This window comes from Schistocerca serialis, chromosome 3 (assembly GCF_023864345.2).
Source record: "Schistocerca serialis cubense isolate TAMUIC-IGC-003099 chromosome 3, iqSchSeri2.2, whole genome shotgun sequence".
Lineage (NCBI taxonomy): Eukaryota > Metazoa > Arthropoda > Insecta > Orthoptera > Acrididae > Schistocerca > Schistocerca serialis.
In genome coordinates, this window is record NC_064640.1 from 357,474,313 (window position 1) to 357,488,696 (window position 14,384).

At 38.8% G+C, this 14,384-nt stretch overlaps 1 protein-coding gene across 1 annotated transcript in view; it reads right to left on the reverse strand.

Annotated features, from left to right (window-relative positions):
• Positions 1 to 12,363: 12,363 nt before the first annotated feature.
• LOC126470852 (katanin p60 ATPase-containing subunit A-like 1) overlaps positions 12,364 to 14,384 on the reverse strand; it is a 99,035-nt gene continuing 97,014 nt past the window's right edge. The window contains exon 7 of the mRNA XM_050098867.1: positions 12,364 to 12,604. Within this exon, the coding sequence (XP_049954824.1) occupies positions 12,406 to 12,604 (199 nt within the window). The 3' untranslated portion in view covers positions 12,364 to 12,405. The remainder of the gene's footprint in view (positions 12,605 to 14,384) is intronic.

The following is a 14,384-nucleotide window of genomic DNA, read 5'->3' on the forward strand; positions in this document are numbered from 1 at the left end:
ATTCTTGACCGAAGCCACTACTATTCTGCCGAGTAGCTCCTCAATTACAAGTCTAAGTACACCCCGAAAAATGGCAACAGCGCATGGAAGCTGGATGGTCACCCATCCAAGTGCCGGCCACGCACAACAGCGCTTAACTTCGGTGATCTCAAAGGAACCGGTGTATCCACTGCGGCAAGGCCGTTGCCACAATAAAACATGGGGGTTCCTATTTAAGAAAAACGCAGTTGATATTCATTTGACCTATGGCAGCCCCATCTAGTGGGCCAACCATCTGGTTTCCCCCTTCAAGCTAGACGAGTTTAATTTGTTGTAGTTTTTTCGCTTGATGCTTATTTCATGAGATATTTGGCCCAGTCACTATCAATGGACCACCCTGTACATATATATATAGATCAATACAATGCTGTGGACTACAAATATCTACATTCAAACAACATTAAATGTACAGCTAGTACACTTTAATAAACAAATAATTGTCATAAAATGTTTATTAATTTAACATTATAAAATTCTGTTTCATTCTGAGTGGTATTCATTTACAGAGTAGAAACTGTGGTCCATCAGAAATGACTTCAGCTTTTTTTTTGAACAAGCTGTCTTGCTTTACCAACTTGATGTTGTTAGGGAGGTGGTTTAGACGATTGTGTGCTTCTATGAAGGACACTTTTCTGGTAGGCTGTTGTTCTAGCATAGGAGACACGAATGTTATTGCCATTTCTTCTTGTGTAATTGTGCACAGAGCTCTTCAGCTGATAGGCATTGGAGGTTCTTAAATATTCTGTTACAAAGACTATTGTTTCAAATATATATAGGCATGCAAGGTTCAATATCTTTAGAGTAGGAAAAAGAGAGTGACATGATCCTTGGCTCTTCATGTTGCAGATGATTCTGATAGCTCGTTTCTGGGTTTTGAAAACAAATAGACTATAGGGTGCATATTATTCCATATCTGATTGCTGACTGGAAATGTGCATGATGTGCCTGTATTACTATTTCTCTATTACAGCTTGTGCTTAGTATCCGTAGCATTCAACAGATTGATGATAGCTTGATTGTAAGAGCTTTAATGTGTGTATTCCACTTGAGATCACTCTGCAGATATATTCCAAGGAACTTAACATCACCATTAATTCTACAATCTTGTTGTTTATTTTCAATGCGTGTTCATTTTGTTGTTTATAGTGGGACATATGAAAGTTCATGGCCACCATTTTCCCAGTGTTAATTATAAGTTTATTTTTCTCAAACCAATGTGTTAGCTCCAGCAATGATGCACCTGTAGTTAATTGAAGCTCTTTTCGGTCTGACCCTGTAATCGAAATAATGGTATCATCTGCAAATAAAGTTTTCTGTTTGGCATGGACAGTGTCATTCAGGTCATCAACATACAAGAGAAATAGGATAGGACCTAATGTTGATCTTTGTGGCATACCATATTTAATGGTAGTTTTTTCTGAAGTGTATGTTGTTGTTCTTGAAACGTTTTCAGTTATTGCGTCCTGTCTGAGAACAACTTTTAATTGCCAGCTAGTAAGATATGATCCAATCCATTGATTTGGAATACCTCTAATTCCCTTTCTTTCCAACTTACATAGCAGGATACCATGATCTAAAATGTCAAATGCTTTGGATAGGTCCAAGAATATTCCAGTAGCCATTTCCTTTTCATCTACAGGTTTTAGAATGGTGTGCAAATATTCATAGACTATTGTGGTTGCGGATCTAGATTGCCTGAAGCCATGTTGATGATTTGACAGCAATGAGTTTTTGTTAACAAACTCTAGCAACCTATTATAAAAGAGCTTCTCAAAGAACTTTGAGAAGCCTCTAAGCTGTGCTACAGGTCTGTAATTGTTAACATTGTCTGTGGCTCCATTTTTGTGCAAGGGTGCTAATTTTGCAATCTTTAGAAAATTTGGAAAGGTACCTTTGGAAAAGGAGTGGTTAACAACATGCTTCAGAGGTTCTACAATTTATCATTTTGTTTGGTTTATAATACAATCCGGAATCTCATCAAAACAACATAAAGTTTCCTTAATGAGCTCATTGCCAGTATGAGCTCACTCTGTGTGACCTGCTTGGGTAACAAAGACCCCATCAGTGGTTTATAGTTCTCAATGTAGTTCATATTAGTATTCTGAAAGTTGCTTTGGATAAGATCATTTGCAGTTTTGCCAAAGTACTCATTGAAGATATTAGCTACAGAGGTAGCATCTGATACTTGTTTGTTTTCCAGCTTTAAGTTAATATTTTTTGGCACTGGTTTTATGTGTGTTTCAAATCTGATGATGTTCCATGCGGCCCGTGTTTTGTTGTTTGATTTGCAGATATATTCATCATTCCCCCTTTTCTTTGCCTCTTTAATAACTTTGTGGTAGATCTTACTGTATTCTTTGATATAATTTTGCATTTCTAATGATAAAGTGTTTTGTTTTTTATACAAATGTAGAAATCTTTTCCTTGCACTGGAGATTTTTATGCCCTTAGTAATCCAACTTTTGTTTCTGGTTGGTTTTAATTTATGTTGCTTTAGTGGGAAGACTGTGTCAAAATAGTACTTATATGATCCATGAAAGTTATGAAACATTCTATTTATATCTGTTTCATTAAACACTTCAGCCCATGTTCCTCACCTTATTATGTTGCAAAAGTTTGTTATAATGCCATCAGTGAAATCCCTGCACTCAGTTATTTTAATGGGAGATATTTTCTCTGAACATAATTCCAGTGATAACAACACAGAATCATGATCACTGTATCCCATCTTAACTGCTTCACTACTGTAGTGAGAAAAGGCTTCTTGAATAAAAATTTGGTCTGGTGCAGTTTTACTACGCCTAGTGATTCGTGTTGGTGTATTTACTGTGGGGATTAACTTGAAACTCTTTGTCATGTACAGTAATTCATCTTTGTAGTTTGAGGGTTTCAAAAAGTCTATGTTGAAGTCCCCACAAATGATTTTCTTTTCTTTAGTTCTACAATATTTAACATCATATCAAATTTATACAGGATTTCTTTTATGTCAGCATCAGGGGATCTGTATATAGTTATAATAACTTGTTGAATGTCAGTAAGTTCAATAACCACCATTTCAAAGACTTTTTCTTTATTCAGTTCAGAATATGTTCGGATTGCTTTATACCTCAAATGCTGCTTTGCAAAGATAGTTCTCCCTCCATGTTTATAATAAGACCTGCAAAATGAACTGACTAGAGAAAAACCATGGATCTTTAGAGTTTCTATTTGTGGTTCTTCTAGCCAATGTTATGTTATGCAGATAACATCAACATTTAGGTCAGAACATAGTATTATTTCTAGTTCTTGCAATTTGTTAGTCAGAGACTGAACATTATGATACATTATATGAAATGGCAGAATGTCAGATTTAATTTGCTTACTGCAGCTACTGCTTTTAGTCATTTCTGATGAACCATTCACCTCCAATAAAGCCCTGACCCTGTTTATCTTGTGTTGTTCTTCTTTGCTCTGTTTTCTACTAAAAATCATTCAGGTGGGAAGGTGGTACCATCAAATGGGGATACTTTGACCAAAATTTTCAATATAAGTGTGATATCAGAACACACAAACAGTTCCTGAAACTGAATATTGTATATTGGGGGCTAGCCACCTAGCTACTGATTAATTTACCTAATAATTTTTTCATGTCACTGGTCAAAGTTACCCCATGGTTGGGGGTTTGCTGGGGAGCTTCTGAAAAGCTTGGAAGGTAGGAGACGAGACACTGGCAGAAGTAAAGCTGTGAGGACGGGCCGTGAGTCATGCTTGGGTAGCTCAGTTGGTACAGCAGTTGCCCACGAAAGGCAAAGGTCCCAAGTTTGAGTCTTGGTCCGGCACACCGTTTTAATCTGCCAGGAAGTTTCAACTCAACAGATCTGAGCTGGATTATGATGTTATAGTGCCTGTTCCAGTATTCCAGGTCAGCCAGCATGACAATGGACCATTTTTAATTTCCTTCAAATTTATATTTTGGACCACAGACCTCCTTCCATAGGAAACCCACCAAGCTGTTGTAAATAGCCCAAAAGGTCTGAGCTGGATTGTGATGTAATACAGCCAGTGCCAGTATTCCTGTTCTTGGATTATGATGTTGTAGAGCTCGTCCCAGTATGGGCTGGCCGCCATCTTGCATTTTTGAATTAGGATAATGTCCTACTTCAACAGGAAAGATGCTAGCACAGTTGGGCTATGTTTTGAATTGCCCATCAAAATTTGAATTTCCTGCCAAAATTTGCACTTTTGACCACTTTATGGAGGGGCAATTGACCTTTGTCAGGCAAGGGAGGGGTGGGGTTGGGAACATCTGATGACCCATCAAGTGCATCATCGATGACATCATCAGCAACATACTTTGTATAGTACCTCTACTTGTTAACCTACTCATTACTTCTATCAAGTCTTCCCATAGTGCAAGAAAAAATGGCGGGCCCCACACTTGCCTCTACTTGTTAACCTACTCATTACTTCTATCAAGTCTTCCCATAGTGCGAGAAAAAAATGGCGGGCCCCACACTTGCCACCACCTAAGCATGTTGATTAACTTTTTGGGCTATAATTTCTGTAAAGTATTTATGATTTGTAGAGTATTATTGTCTATTAGCACTCACAATGCACTCAAGTAACACCCTCTGTCTATCACCATCTGCCTATAAGTTTCTTAGCATTACATGTTGGCCCTATAGTTTCCAACATGTTATGATGCACTGATCTCCCAGGTGCATGACATGGTGCAGTCAAGTCCACACTTTTCCACTTGGTGCAGTCTCCTCACTCTAGCTTCTAGATGCTGAGATGGATGTGATTATTTCCATTTTCTTCCTTGACTGTGAGTAGGGGTTTGAGGCACCACAGGAACTGAATCTATAAGAACTGGATTATTTGTGTGTTGTTTTACAGGTTCTGAATATTCATCTTGCACCTCAGATGATTCCCCATGTTCTGTTTCATGAAGCTGATATTCTGTGTCATCTTTGACATCTTTATCATCCAACTCATCAGAATCATAAATATCTTCTCGTGCAGACTCTTCTTCTGGTAAACTGTTCAAGTAGTTCAGTAATTCTCTACACATGTGGAAACACCAATGAGCCACAATAATGAGGAGCCCTGAACTTCTGCAGAGCACAACAATATACTGACAGAGAGCAGCAAGAAACACACGTTTGCACTTCCACTACATCAAGTAAAATGGAAAGAAAGATAGGGATGATCAGAAGAATGAAATAAAATAAGTTAAGCAGATGTAAAAATCCATTTTTGCACATGTAGAGATGATAAATGTAAAAAATACTCTGCAGACAACATAACTGGGTGCCATTTTATGATAAAAATGTTTATAGTTATCCACTTTTTGTAATAGGTTCTTGTCTTTTACAGAAGCTATAAACCACCAAATTACATTAAATAAAGGCATACACTATTTATTGAATGTTAAACAATGCTCACCAGTCAGAATGACTGGTACAGACCTTCTAATGATAAACAGAAAGTGATATTCTAGCTCTCTCTCTCTCTCTCTCTCTACACACACACACACACACACACACACACACACACACACACTCCCCCCCCCCCCCCCCCACACACACATACACACACAGTGTAATGCTTTCAGGGTGTGGACATCATTATTAGCCAGATGTCCAATTCTGCCCTAGAATGAAGTGTGTGGGAAGTGTGGTTTGTGTTCCACCAGTATCACAGCAAGTGCAGATCAGGAGAACTCAATCAGTAATAATATTCTTTATGCTGCAAGACTTCTGTACAGAGGTTGATGACAGCATCCCAGTGGTCACCCAGGCAATGGTCACTATTTCAGTATAGCTCCATGCTACATGTCCAGCTCAAAGGAGTGTTTGTGTACTAAAGGCAATGATGCTTGCCTCAGCAGAAGACCACAGCTAGCGCCCCAGCTATACTATGTATGGTAGGCACCTATGGCAGCCAGCAGGCTTATGAGGCAATGACTGTGAACAGCAAGTCAGATGCACAGATGCCCAGCACTTGGCCCAGGGTTCTTGATGGTGGCTAGGGTAGCAGATGAAGACACCCTAAAGGACGTCTTCCCTTGGTAGTCCCAGTTCCAGACCCAAAACTATCAGTTCTAGCAGTGGTTCCTACAATGTGCTAGGTGAAGTTGAAGCTGATTTGCCCCACAGAGACAGCTGACCTAGAGGTGGTGTCAGCTGTTGTTGGACATCCCAGAGCCAATCATAGTATGAATAAAAGTGCTGGTAGGTGCTGAGTAATGAGTATGTATAGTAACTCTGCACAGCTACGGTGTGATAGGGCCCTGTCTCTAGTCATGTAGGTGACCATGAAAGTGTAGAATTGTGTCATGACATGTGGAATTTCAGCCCACCACTGTGGCAGACTGTGGTCTTGCAGCATGCTGTGCCAGCAGAATTCTAGCACCCAGTAACAAGATTTCATATTCAGCTCACCTGCTTGACTCTCAATGGGTTGTGAAGTCTGGACTGTGTTACACAAAACATCTTCCTCTTCAGGAATATTCAGTCCTCTGAATCCCTGGCTTGTTCTAAGCCTGTTAATCATTTAAAATAACCTAACACTGTAGCATCTCTGTCCTCTGACACCATTATTTACAATTTCTACATTGAGCGCCTTCTTTCTTTGTTCACTTGATCACATGGTTTATGGAGGCTGGTAGACCCACAATTGTTCAGCACTCTGGGGCTGACACACTTGATCAGTATGTAATAGACTGGAATTTTGGGTCGACAGTTGGTTCTCTAGCATTCATAGACAGAGGTTCGGACTGGGATTAAGATGGTGCCCCAGGATTAAATTACAATTACCATGACTCTGTGCTGGTACCTGCTGCAATATTACTGAATCTATTGGAACATCTGTTCCACACTTATGTCCCCCTTTCTGTGCAGCTATATGATCAATGAGTGATGTCAGTATGGAGTGATGTAGAGGATTATCAAGAAAACACAACAGTAAATTTGTTATGTTCAGAGTCATAGCTCTTGTTAAGGTTGCTGGGAGCTGAAAAGTCAGTCCCAAGATGTCACATTTTGTACCATTCAACAGTGGCCCACTGTTCCATAGCTCTAAGCACTCTGTTCCCCTTGAACATCCCTGCTCATAGCAAGTGCTGATAACTCTAATTAGGTCACACACAGATTGTGCCCAGTAGGGTCCTGTGTTTTGGAAATATGCTTGTTCTGTGAGGATGCCTGTGGGCATCTTCTTGCTCCTGTCCCCTTGAGAAACAGCTGTATCTTGCACATATCTGTGACAGTTTGAACCATTGTCACAAAATCACTGCACACCACCCCATTCCAGTAATACAATTTCTCTAATGCTGTACCATGTACCAACTGTGTGGGTTACTTCCTCTCCCAATGTTCCATCTAAATCTACAACCTGAAAACATTAGTAGCTATACCTCACTTACAGTATATTTATAGAGAAAAATAAGCAAACACCATCTCCCACCATTGCAAAACAATAGAAATCCCCAAATTACTATACTAACAAAACACTAGAATCAATTCAGACAACCCAAAAGATATTTCCTGCACAGCTGTTAAAATATCACAAGAATGAAATTCATCCACTAATTGCAACCACCAAATTAACATCTCAGTCAAAATACATACAAATTAAAACAAAACTCATTCATCATGTGCACATAATACATTCAGACACTCTCATTATCATGGTACATGAAGCAATAAAATATAAGCACTGCTGTTCTTGCCACAGATGAGTGAACTGTGCCTGACCAACCACTGTGTCATGTATCAACTAATGGCATCATGTGGATGTGGTATGGAGGAGCGGGAGTCAACACACCTAACCCCCAGCCATTGTTGAATAAATATGGTGTCATTATGATGTGGTCGAGTATCTCCTCAGTTACTGGCATCATGAACCTGCGTGTAACCTGTTCCAGTCCTCCCACCAATGAAAAATTTCTGGCAGCATGGGGAATCAAAACCAAGTCCTCTGTATGGTAATCAATCATGCTGACTTCTCAGCTATGGAGCTGGATGTGATACATGATATGAGCTATAAAATGCATCTTATAAAACTATAAGAAAATTTAGTACACTGTCATTTCCTCTATACATTTGCTTAACTGTCTGTCTTAATGTGAAAGTGACTTGTATGCAGATTGCACAGAAGTAATCCACTCCACTTGTGTTACATTCTCCTTCCTACATCTTCCCCTTTTTTGGAAATGACACCAGTAATGGCAGTAAAGAGTCGAGTACACCCTAAGGCAGATGGATATGCCCAATATGGATGTCTCGTGTACTTGGAGGAGGTTGTAGCTTCATGTTCACTAATGAAGTATGGACCTCGGTAATAAGTGAAGAATTTGGTACCTTTCCCTCTGGGGTGTAATAGCTTGTTAACATACCAGCTGTCCTACATGGTATTCAGGTAACTTAGCATTTCATTACCCCATCCACTGAAGATGTTCTGGGGCCTTTGTATTTGCTCTTTGCACTTCTGTAAGGTTGAGCCAGATAGTAGGGGATTCTATCTTTATTTTATTTCAAAAGGTTTATTTCATTCTCTTGTTATGGTCAAGCATTAGCCAGTAGATCCAGCTGCCTGTAATTTTCTCGTCCCATGGTCTGGCAGCAGCAAGTCACCACCGAGGTGGGCAATCTCAATCACGCACCTCCCTCATGTGCTGATGAGGTAATACCACTTAGGCAAAGCTGACCAAGTCATGCTTCGGAACTTTCCATGGTGCTGCTGTGGTTTTCTCGGCTCCTGGCCAATCAGGGTGGAGGAAATCGCATGGCTGTGCTGGAGGTACCCTGCTGCCCATCAGCTGAAAACGCTCTCTGCCACGCGCCCTGTGGCTGTGAACATCATCTTCTCTTCCCGGTGCTGCGGCACCGAGGACTTTGTTTCTGTAGCTGCCATGGCATTCAGACTTGTCCGAATGGCAGCCACCACTTTTCTTTAACTTCACCTAAGTTTGCTGCAAATTATGTTTTGCCCACCACTACATCTTGGCTCACCCTTGCCTTCCCAGGCCTGACTCATGTTGTCCATTTGAATTCGCATCTGTTGGTTTTTTGCCAATAAATGGCCTCATTTCAAGAAAAGGTGTCAGAACAATTTCTTTCAACAAATTCGCCCACCGCCTTAGCCCCTCCTAGCAGATCCGTTCCTGCACACTTCATTCCATACCTTCTGTAAAGCTCTTGTGGAATTCCATACCTATTCTCCATTCCTCCCTACTTTAGCCTTCACTACCTCAAATAGTGAAGGCATTTTCTGGCCATATACTACCTCACAGTGTGACAGACTTGTACTCTCAGAAACCTTAGAAGAGCCTAAGATCTCCATATCAATCATTGCAAATGATTTACTAGCCTCTGTTAATCTTTGCAGTGGAATATGCTGATGGCTTAATTCAACCCACTGTGCACATGATACATGTACAGTCTTACATCTTCTTCAAGTGTCCACTGCCAATATTGTTTTGCTATATGCTGCTCCATGGTTCTTCAACCCCCATGGCTGGCTAACAAATGATCATGTACCTGTCTCAACATTTCCTTCCACAGTGTGGCTGGAATCACAAGATGGGGGTCCTTGTTTTCTTTTCTTACATAACACTCCACCATGCTGAATGAACTGTAGCTGCATAACTTGCAGTCTTCATCGGATCTTGTGCTTTCTATCACTCTGCAGCTGTGTGACCCACTCACCATAATACACAAACCTTGAGACTGAGGCCGTCTGCGTTCCCTTGTGTTCTGTCTGGTCCATGGATTACCTCAAAATTGAACTCGCTAAGCTTCAGTATCCAGTGCATCAATCTGCTTGATGGATCCTTCAAACTTAATATCCGTGTCAACACCACATACCTGTTATTACTTTTAGTATACTACAATGTGAGTAACATCAAAAGTATGTTATGCCACATATGAGGCTTAAGCATTTCCTTTTTTGTTTTAGAGTAAATTCTTTACAATGTATTCAATCAATGTGAGGAATAGGCAACTACATGCTCTGCTCTGTCCACTTCCTAACTCAATAAACAGCTAAGCAAATTATTGCTTGCATCATATGACAATACAAATTCATAGTTTGAAAAAATCAACACTGTACAAGATCTTAACAATTCTTTTAATTTACTGACTGCATCCCTGCACTCTGATGTACAATGACACATCATTCCTTTTCTCAGTTGGTGAGTAAGTGGCCATGCTACCTCTGCAAATTTCACATTGAACTTTCTATAACAATTCAATAAAACCAAAAACTACTATAGCTCTTCCTCAGAACACAGTGCAGAAAATCTTGCATGGCCCTTACCAACTAGCATCAGTCCAGACCTCTTCGTGATTAATCACATGTTTCAATACTCAGTCTTAGATGTGCTGTGCGCAACTGTCAGACACCTTCATTAACAGTAGCACTTGTTCTTCCATATCCTGAGCAAGGTCAGCAACGTCATCCAAATGTACCGTACACTTCCTTGCTTTCAAACCTTGCTAAAATCCATGTGGCAAATGCTGAAATGTGGCTGCCACATTCTTTAATCCAAATGGCATATACCAGTATTGGTAGTTACCCATAGGAACAATAAATGCATTTTTGGCTGGTCTTCCAGTATTGCTTCTAGCTGGTGATAACCACTCTTTAAGTCCATGGTGGAGTCTATCCAAAATTATCCATAGTTTCTGCTACATTTGAGATCAGATAAGCACCTGTAATCATGCGACTACTGAGTTATCTGTAACTAAAACAAAACTGATATGATTTTGAGCTATCCATACACACTCTTTTTTGGGGATGATCACCACAGGTGCTCCACCGGATTGATACTTTCCTCAATAATGCCCGCAACTGCTGATTAATGAATTCTTCAGTAGTTGGGCTAGGCCAGTTTCAGGATAGTCTGCATTTTTGCTAGATTTCCCCCTCATCTACATCATCGTTAATGATGCCATGCAACTCTGACAGATTTTGTCCCCTCCCCCATCCTTCTGACATAGGTAAACTGCTATAAGTGCAAAATGGTGCGAAAATCAAAAGGTGGTGGGAAACTCAAAAGAGCCAAATTTTGCTACACAGTTTTCCCCCACCCCTTTGACATCACTGTGGAAGTAGGACAGTTCTTCTAAGTGCAAAATAATGGGAAAAAAGTATTGTGACTAGTCCATTTGGTTCTGACTGAGACAATACAAAATGGTTTCACAATAATTTATCGATGTCTTTCAGGAGATGACTTTGTGTTTTAGATTGCTTTTATGCCTGATGTGCTTTGTTGAGTTCTTGCATTCACTTCCAAAGTGCTTCTTTTTTCACTCAATTTTCTTTGATGATCTCCCCAAGGTACTTAAATTTGTGTACTTTGTTATCTTTGTATTTTATACAAATTTGTGGTGCATCACCAATTGTACTGGTCATTACTTAAGATTTCTACAACATATTTTTAAGCTAATATGTTCTATAATTTCTTGTACTTTATCAATTTTGGTCCTAGTAATGTGTATGTCATTTACATTTGTACTCCACTAGGCACCACGCAGTGTGTGACACCATCATTAGCCAACCTAATGTGTTTTCTTTGGATTTGGTTCATTTTGATTTATGTACAGATTTGGGTGTTAGCACAGTGCATTTGTATACAAACTGCATGGCTGGCTCAATAACTTAACATATATGCATGAAGTTCAACAAGACTGGAACAGGAAAGGGAGGTAATGACAGTGGCACGTAAAATGCCCTCCGCCACACACCTTTGGCTGGCTTGCAGATTATAAATGTAGATGTAGATGTAGATGTAGACATGTAAACTACATGTTTTTGGGGTACTCATCCATTTCACATAAATATTTCTGGTACTTATGATGCTAATATATCATTTATCCCATATCTCTTATATTGTATACCATAGGTTGGTTAGGAACAACAATTTAAAAAAGTTTAGAATATGCAACAATGAAAAATGATTAAGTTAAAAAATAATGTATGAAAAGGGATAAGGAAAAAATATATTATCCATTCTAAAGCTCCTTGGGCTCATTCTGATACCAGAAAACTGCCCATACAAAGTACATAGGACTAACGCTGACAGCCAAACGCTACAATAAGAATTCTTTCTTCTTAATGAGAATGAGGCAAAACAATTTTCATATCTTTGTTCGATTCTATAGAACACACCACAGTAAATCTTAACAAATAGTCCAGACACAATTAGTAAATATTTTGTTTCAAAAAATGAGCAAATCAGTAATAATGGTTAGTGAGTATGGGAAAGATTAGTTTAAGAATACCATACATGGATAATCTTTATTTCAGTCTGAACATGCTAGAAAATTATATCACATGTCATTTTACACTTCATAAAAAATAATCATCACTTCAAGGTCTCTAGCAAGATCCAAATTCTTCCATCCAAACTTCATATTTTGCAATGTCTCCTGCTGATACACTTTTTTTACATCTTGTTAATGCTTCATCAAAATCCTGCATAGTTACTGGTAGATCAACATCTTCTTTCTTGATTTTCTTAATTTCTTCTGGACTCCTGCCACATATTTTATGCCTCATTGCCATAAGGGCAGCATCCATGAGAAGAGCACACAAAACATGAATAATTACACAAAGCTCTAATTTACTGTTTCAGGATCAAGTGGGGTGGTTTTTTTAGTAACATTTCATGCATTTTATACTGAGCTCTGGAATCTATAACACATTAGAATCCATAACTCACTACCACAACATAGGTGACCTTCTGCCATTTGTGTTTGAATCCTCAGCATCAATTTGCATCTGAGTCAATACTCAAATGTCTGGTACAACTAAACTGAGCAAGCATTATTTTCTCTGATCTTGCCCGCTTCAAGTTTCTATACCATTCTGACAACAGCAATGATTGTCACTGCAAAGCACAACAGGTAATTAGTACTGGTTCATAAGCATCATGTGTCAGAAATATAAATTGCTACAGTCTGATGTGACACCAGTTACTGTTTGTTATCACTTATTGTGTTCACTAGAGGCTGTGAGATAGACAGTGATATATTGCAACTGTCCAACTGTACCATTTATTGCTATTTCATTGCATGATATACACTGCAATTTTTCACCATTTTAAATCCAATGTTTACTTAACACACAGCTTGTTGAAAAGCTATGATCTCTATCCATTGGCCTGCAATGTCATCTAAGTTGTAACCCATTGAGAATACTTATTATGTGATGAGGAAAAATTCCTTTCACTGTAGATAGAAACTGAAATTGCCAGAGAAATAGTGGAATGTGTTTTTATTTATTTATTCTGATACACATTCCATTTATCCATTATTGTGTGATCACACATGCTTGTGGAATGACTTGAAACTGTTAACTCATTTTGTATGTTTATGTCAATACAGAGTTTAAAATGTAAATTTCAGATATTACCTAAACACAGCCTTTGATTTATAAAATACAGTAACCATCTTTATAACTTACAGGACACAATGTGATTTATAAGATCTAATTAAAGAAGAAAGAGACAATAAAACAGCAAAACACAGGTAGATATGGAAAATGCTCTTACCTGTGTCTGTTAAAGAATTTGTCTAGAGAACAGAAACTTTTTCAAGATGAAACTGCTCCAGCTTACTTTCAAACATTCAGTTACTGCCTTGTAGGGATTTAATATGACTTGGAGGTGAGTTCAAGATTTTTGTGCTAGTGCATTTTACACATTTTTGCACTAGAGAAAATTCTTCAAGTTTTATTGTATGCCACATTTCCTCCTTGTGTTATGGCGATGGCAGTACTCATTCATTTATTTCATATTGAGAAGTATTGTGACGCATGAATGGCACGATCAAAAAGAGATTTTGAGAGGTAGTAATTAATATCTCTGTTTGCTTCAAAAGATTAGGACATGAAATTTTTAGAGGCAGTCCACACACCACTCTGACAATCTTTCTCTGGATGATAAAGACTTTTTTCAGTATCAGTGAACTGCCGCACAAGATGAGCGACTGGAAGTAACCAAAATAAGCAGATTTTGAGACGTTGATGTCTCAGAGTTGGGAGATTATCCTTTTCAAGATTTGAAGGATGTGATGTTCACAGTTAAACCTGTTATTCATTAGTATGCCTAATTATTTCAAACAATATGCCCACTGTATCTGATGGCTCTCAAGTGCAGTGTTAATTTCTTATGGGCTTTCCTGATTAGAATGGAGGTAAATATAATTGGTTTTGATGAGGTTTATTGTCAGGGAATTTACTGTGAACCAGTTCAGAACATCTGCAAGTAATAATATGGCATTAAACTCTACATCTGTGGATGTTTTATAGTGTATCACAATGCTTGTGGATAAGAAACAGCAGGTGACTGAGGACAG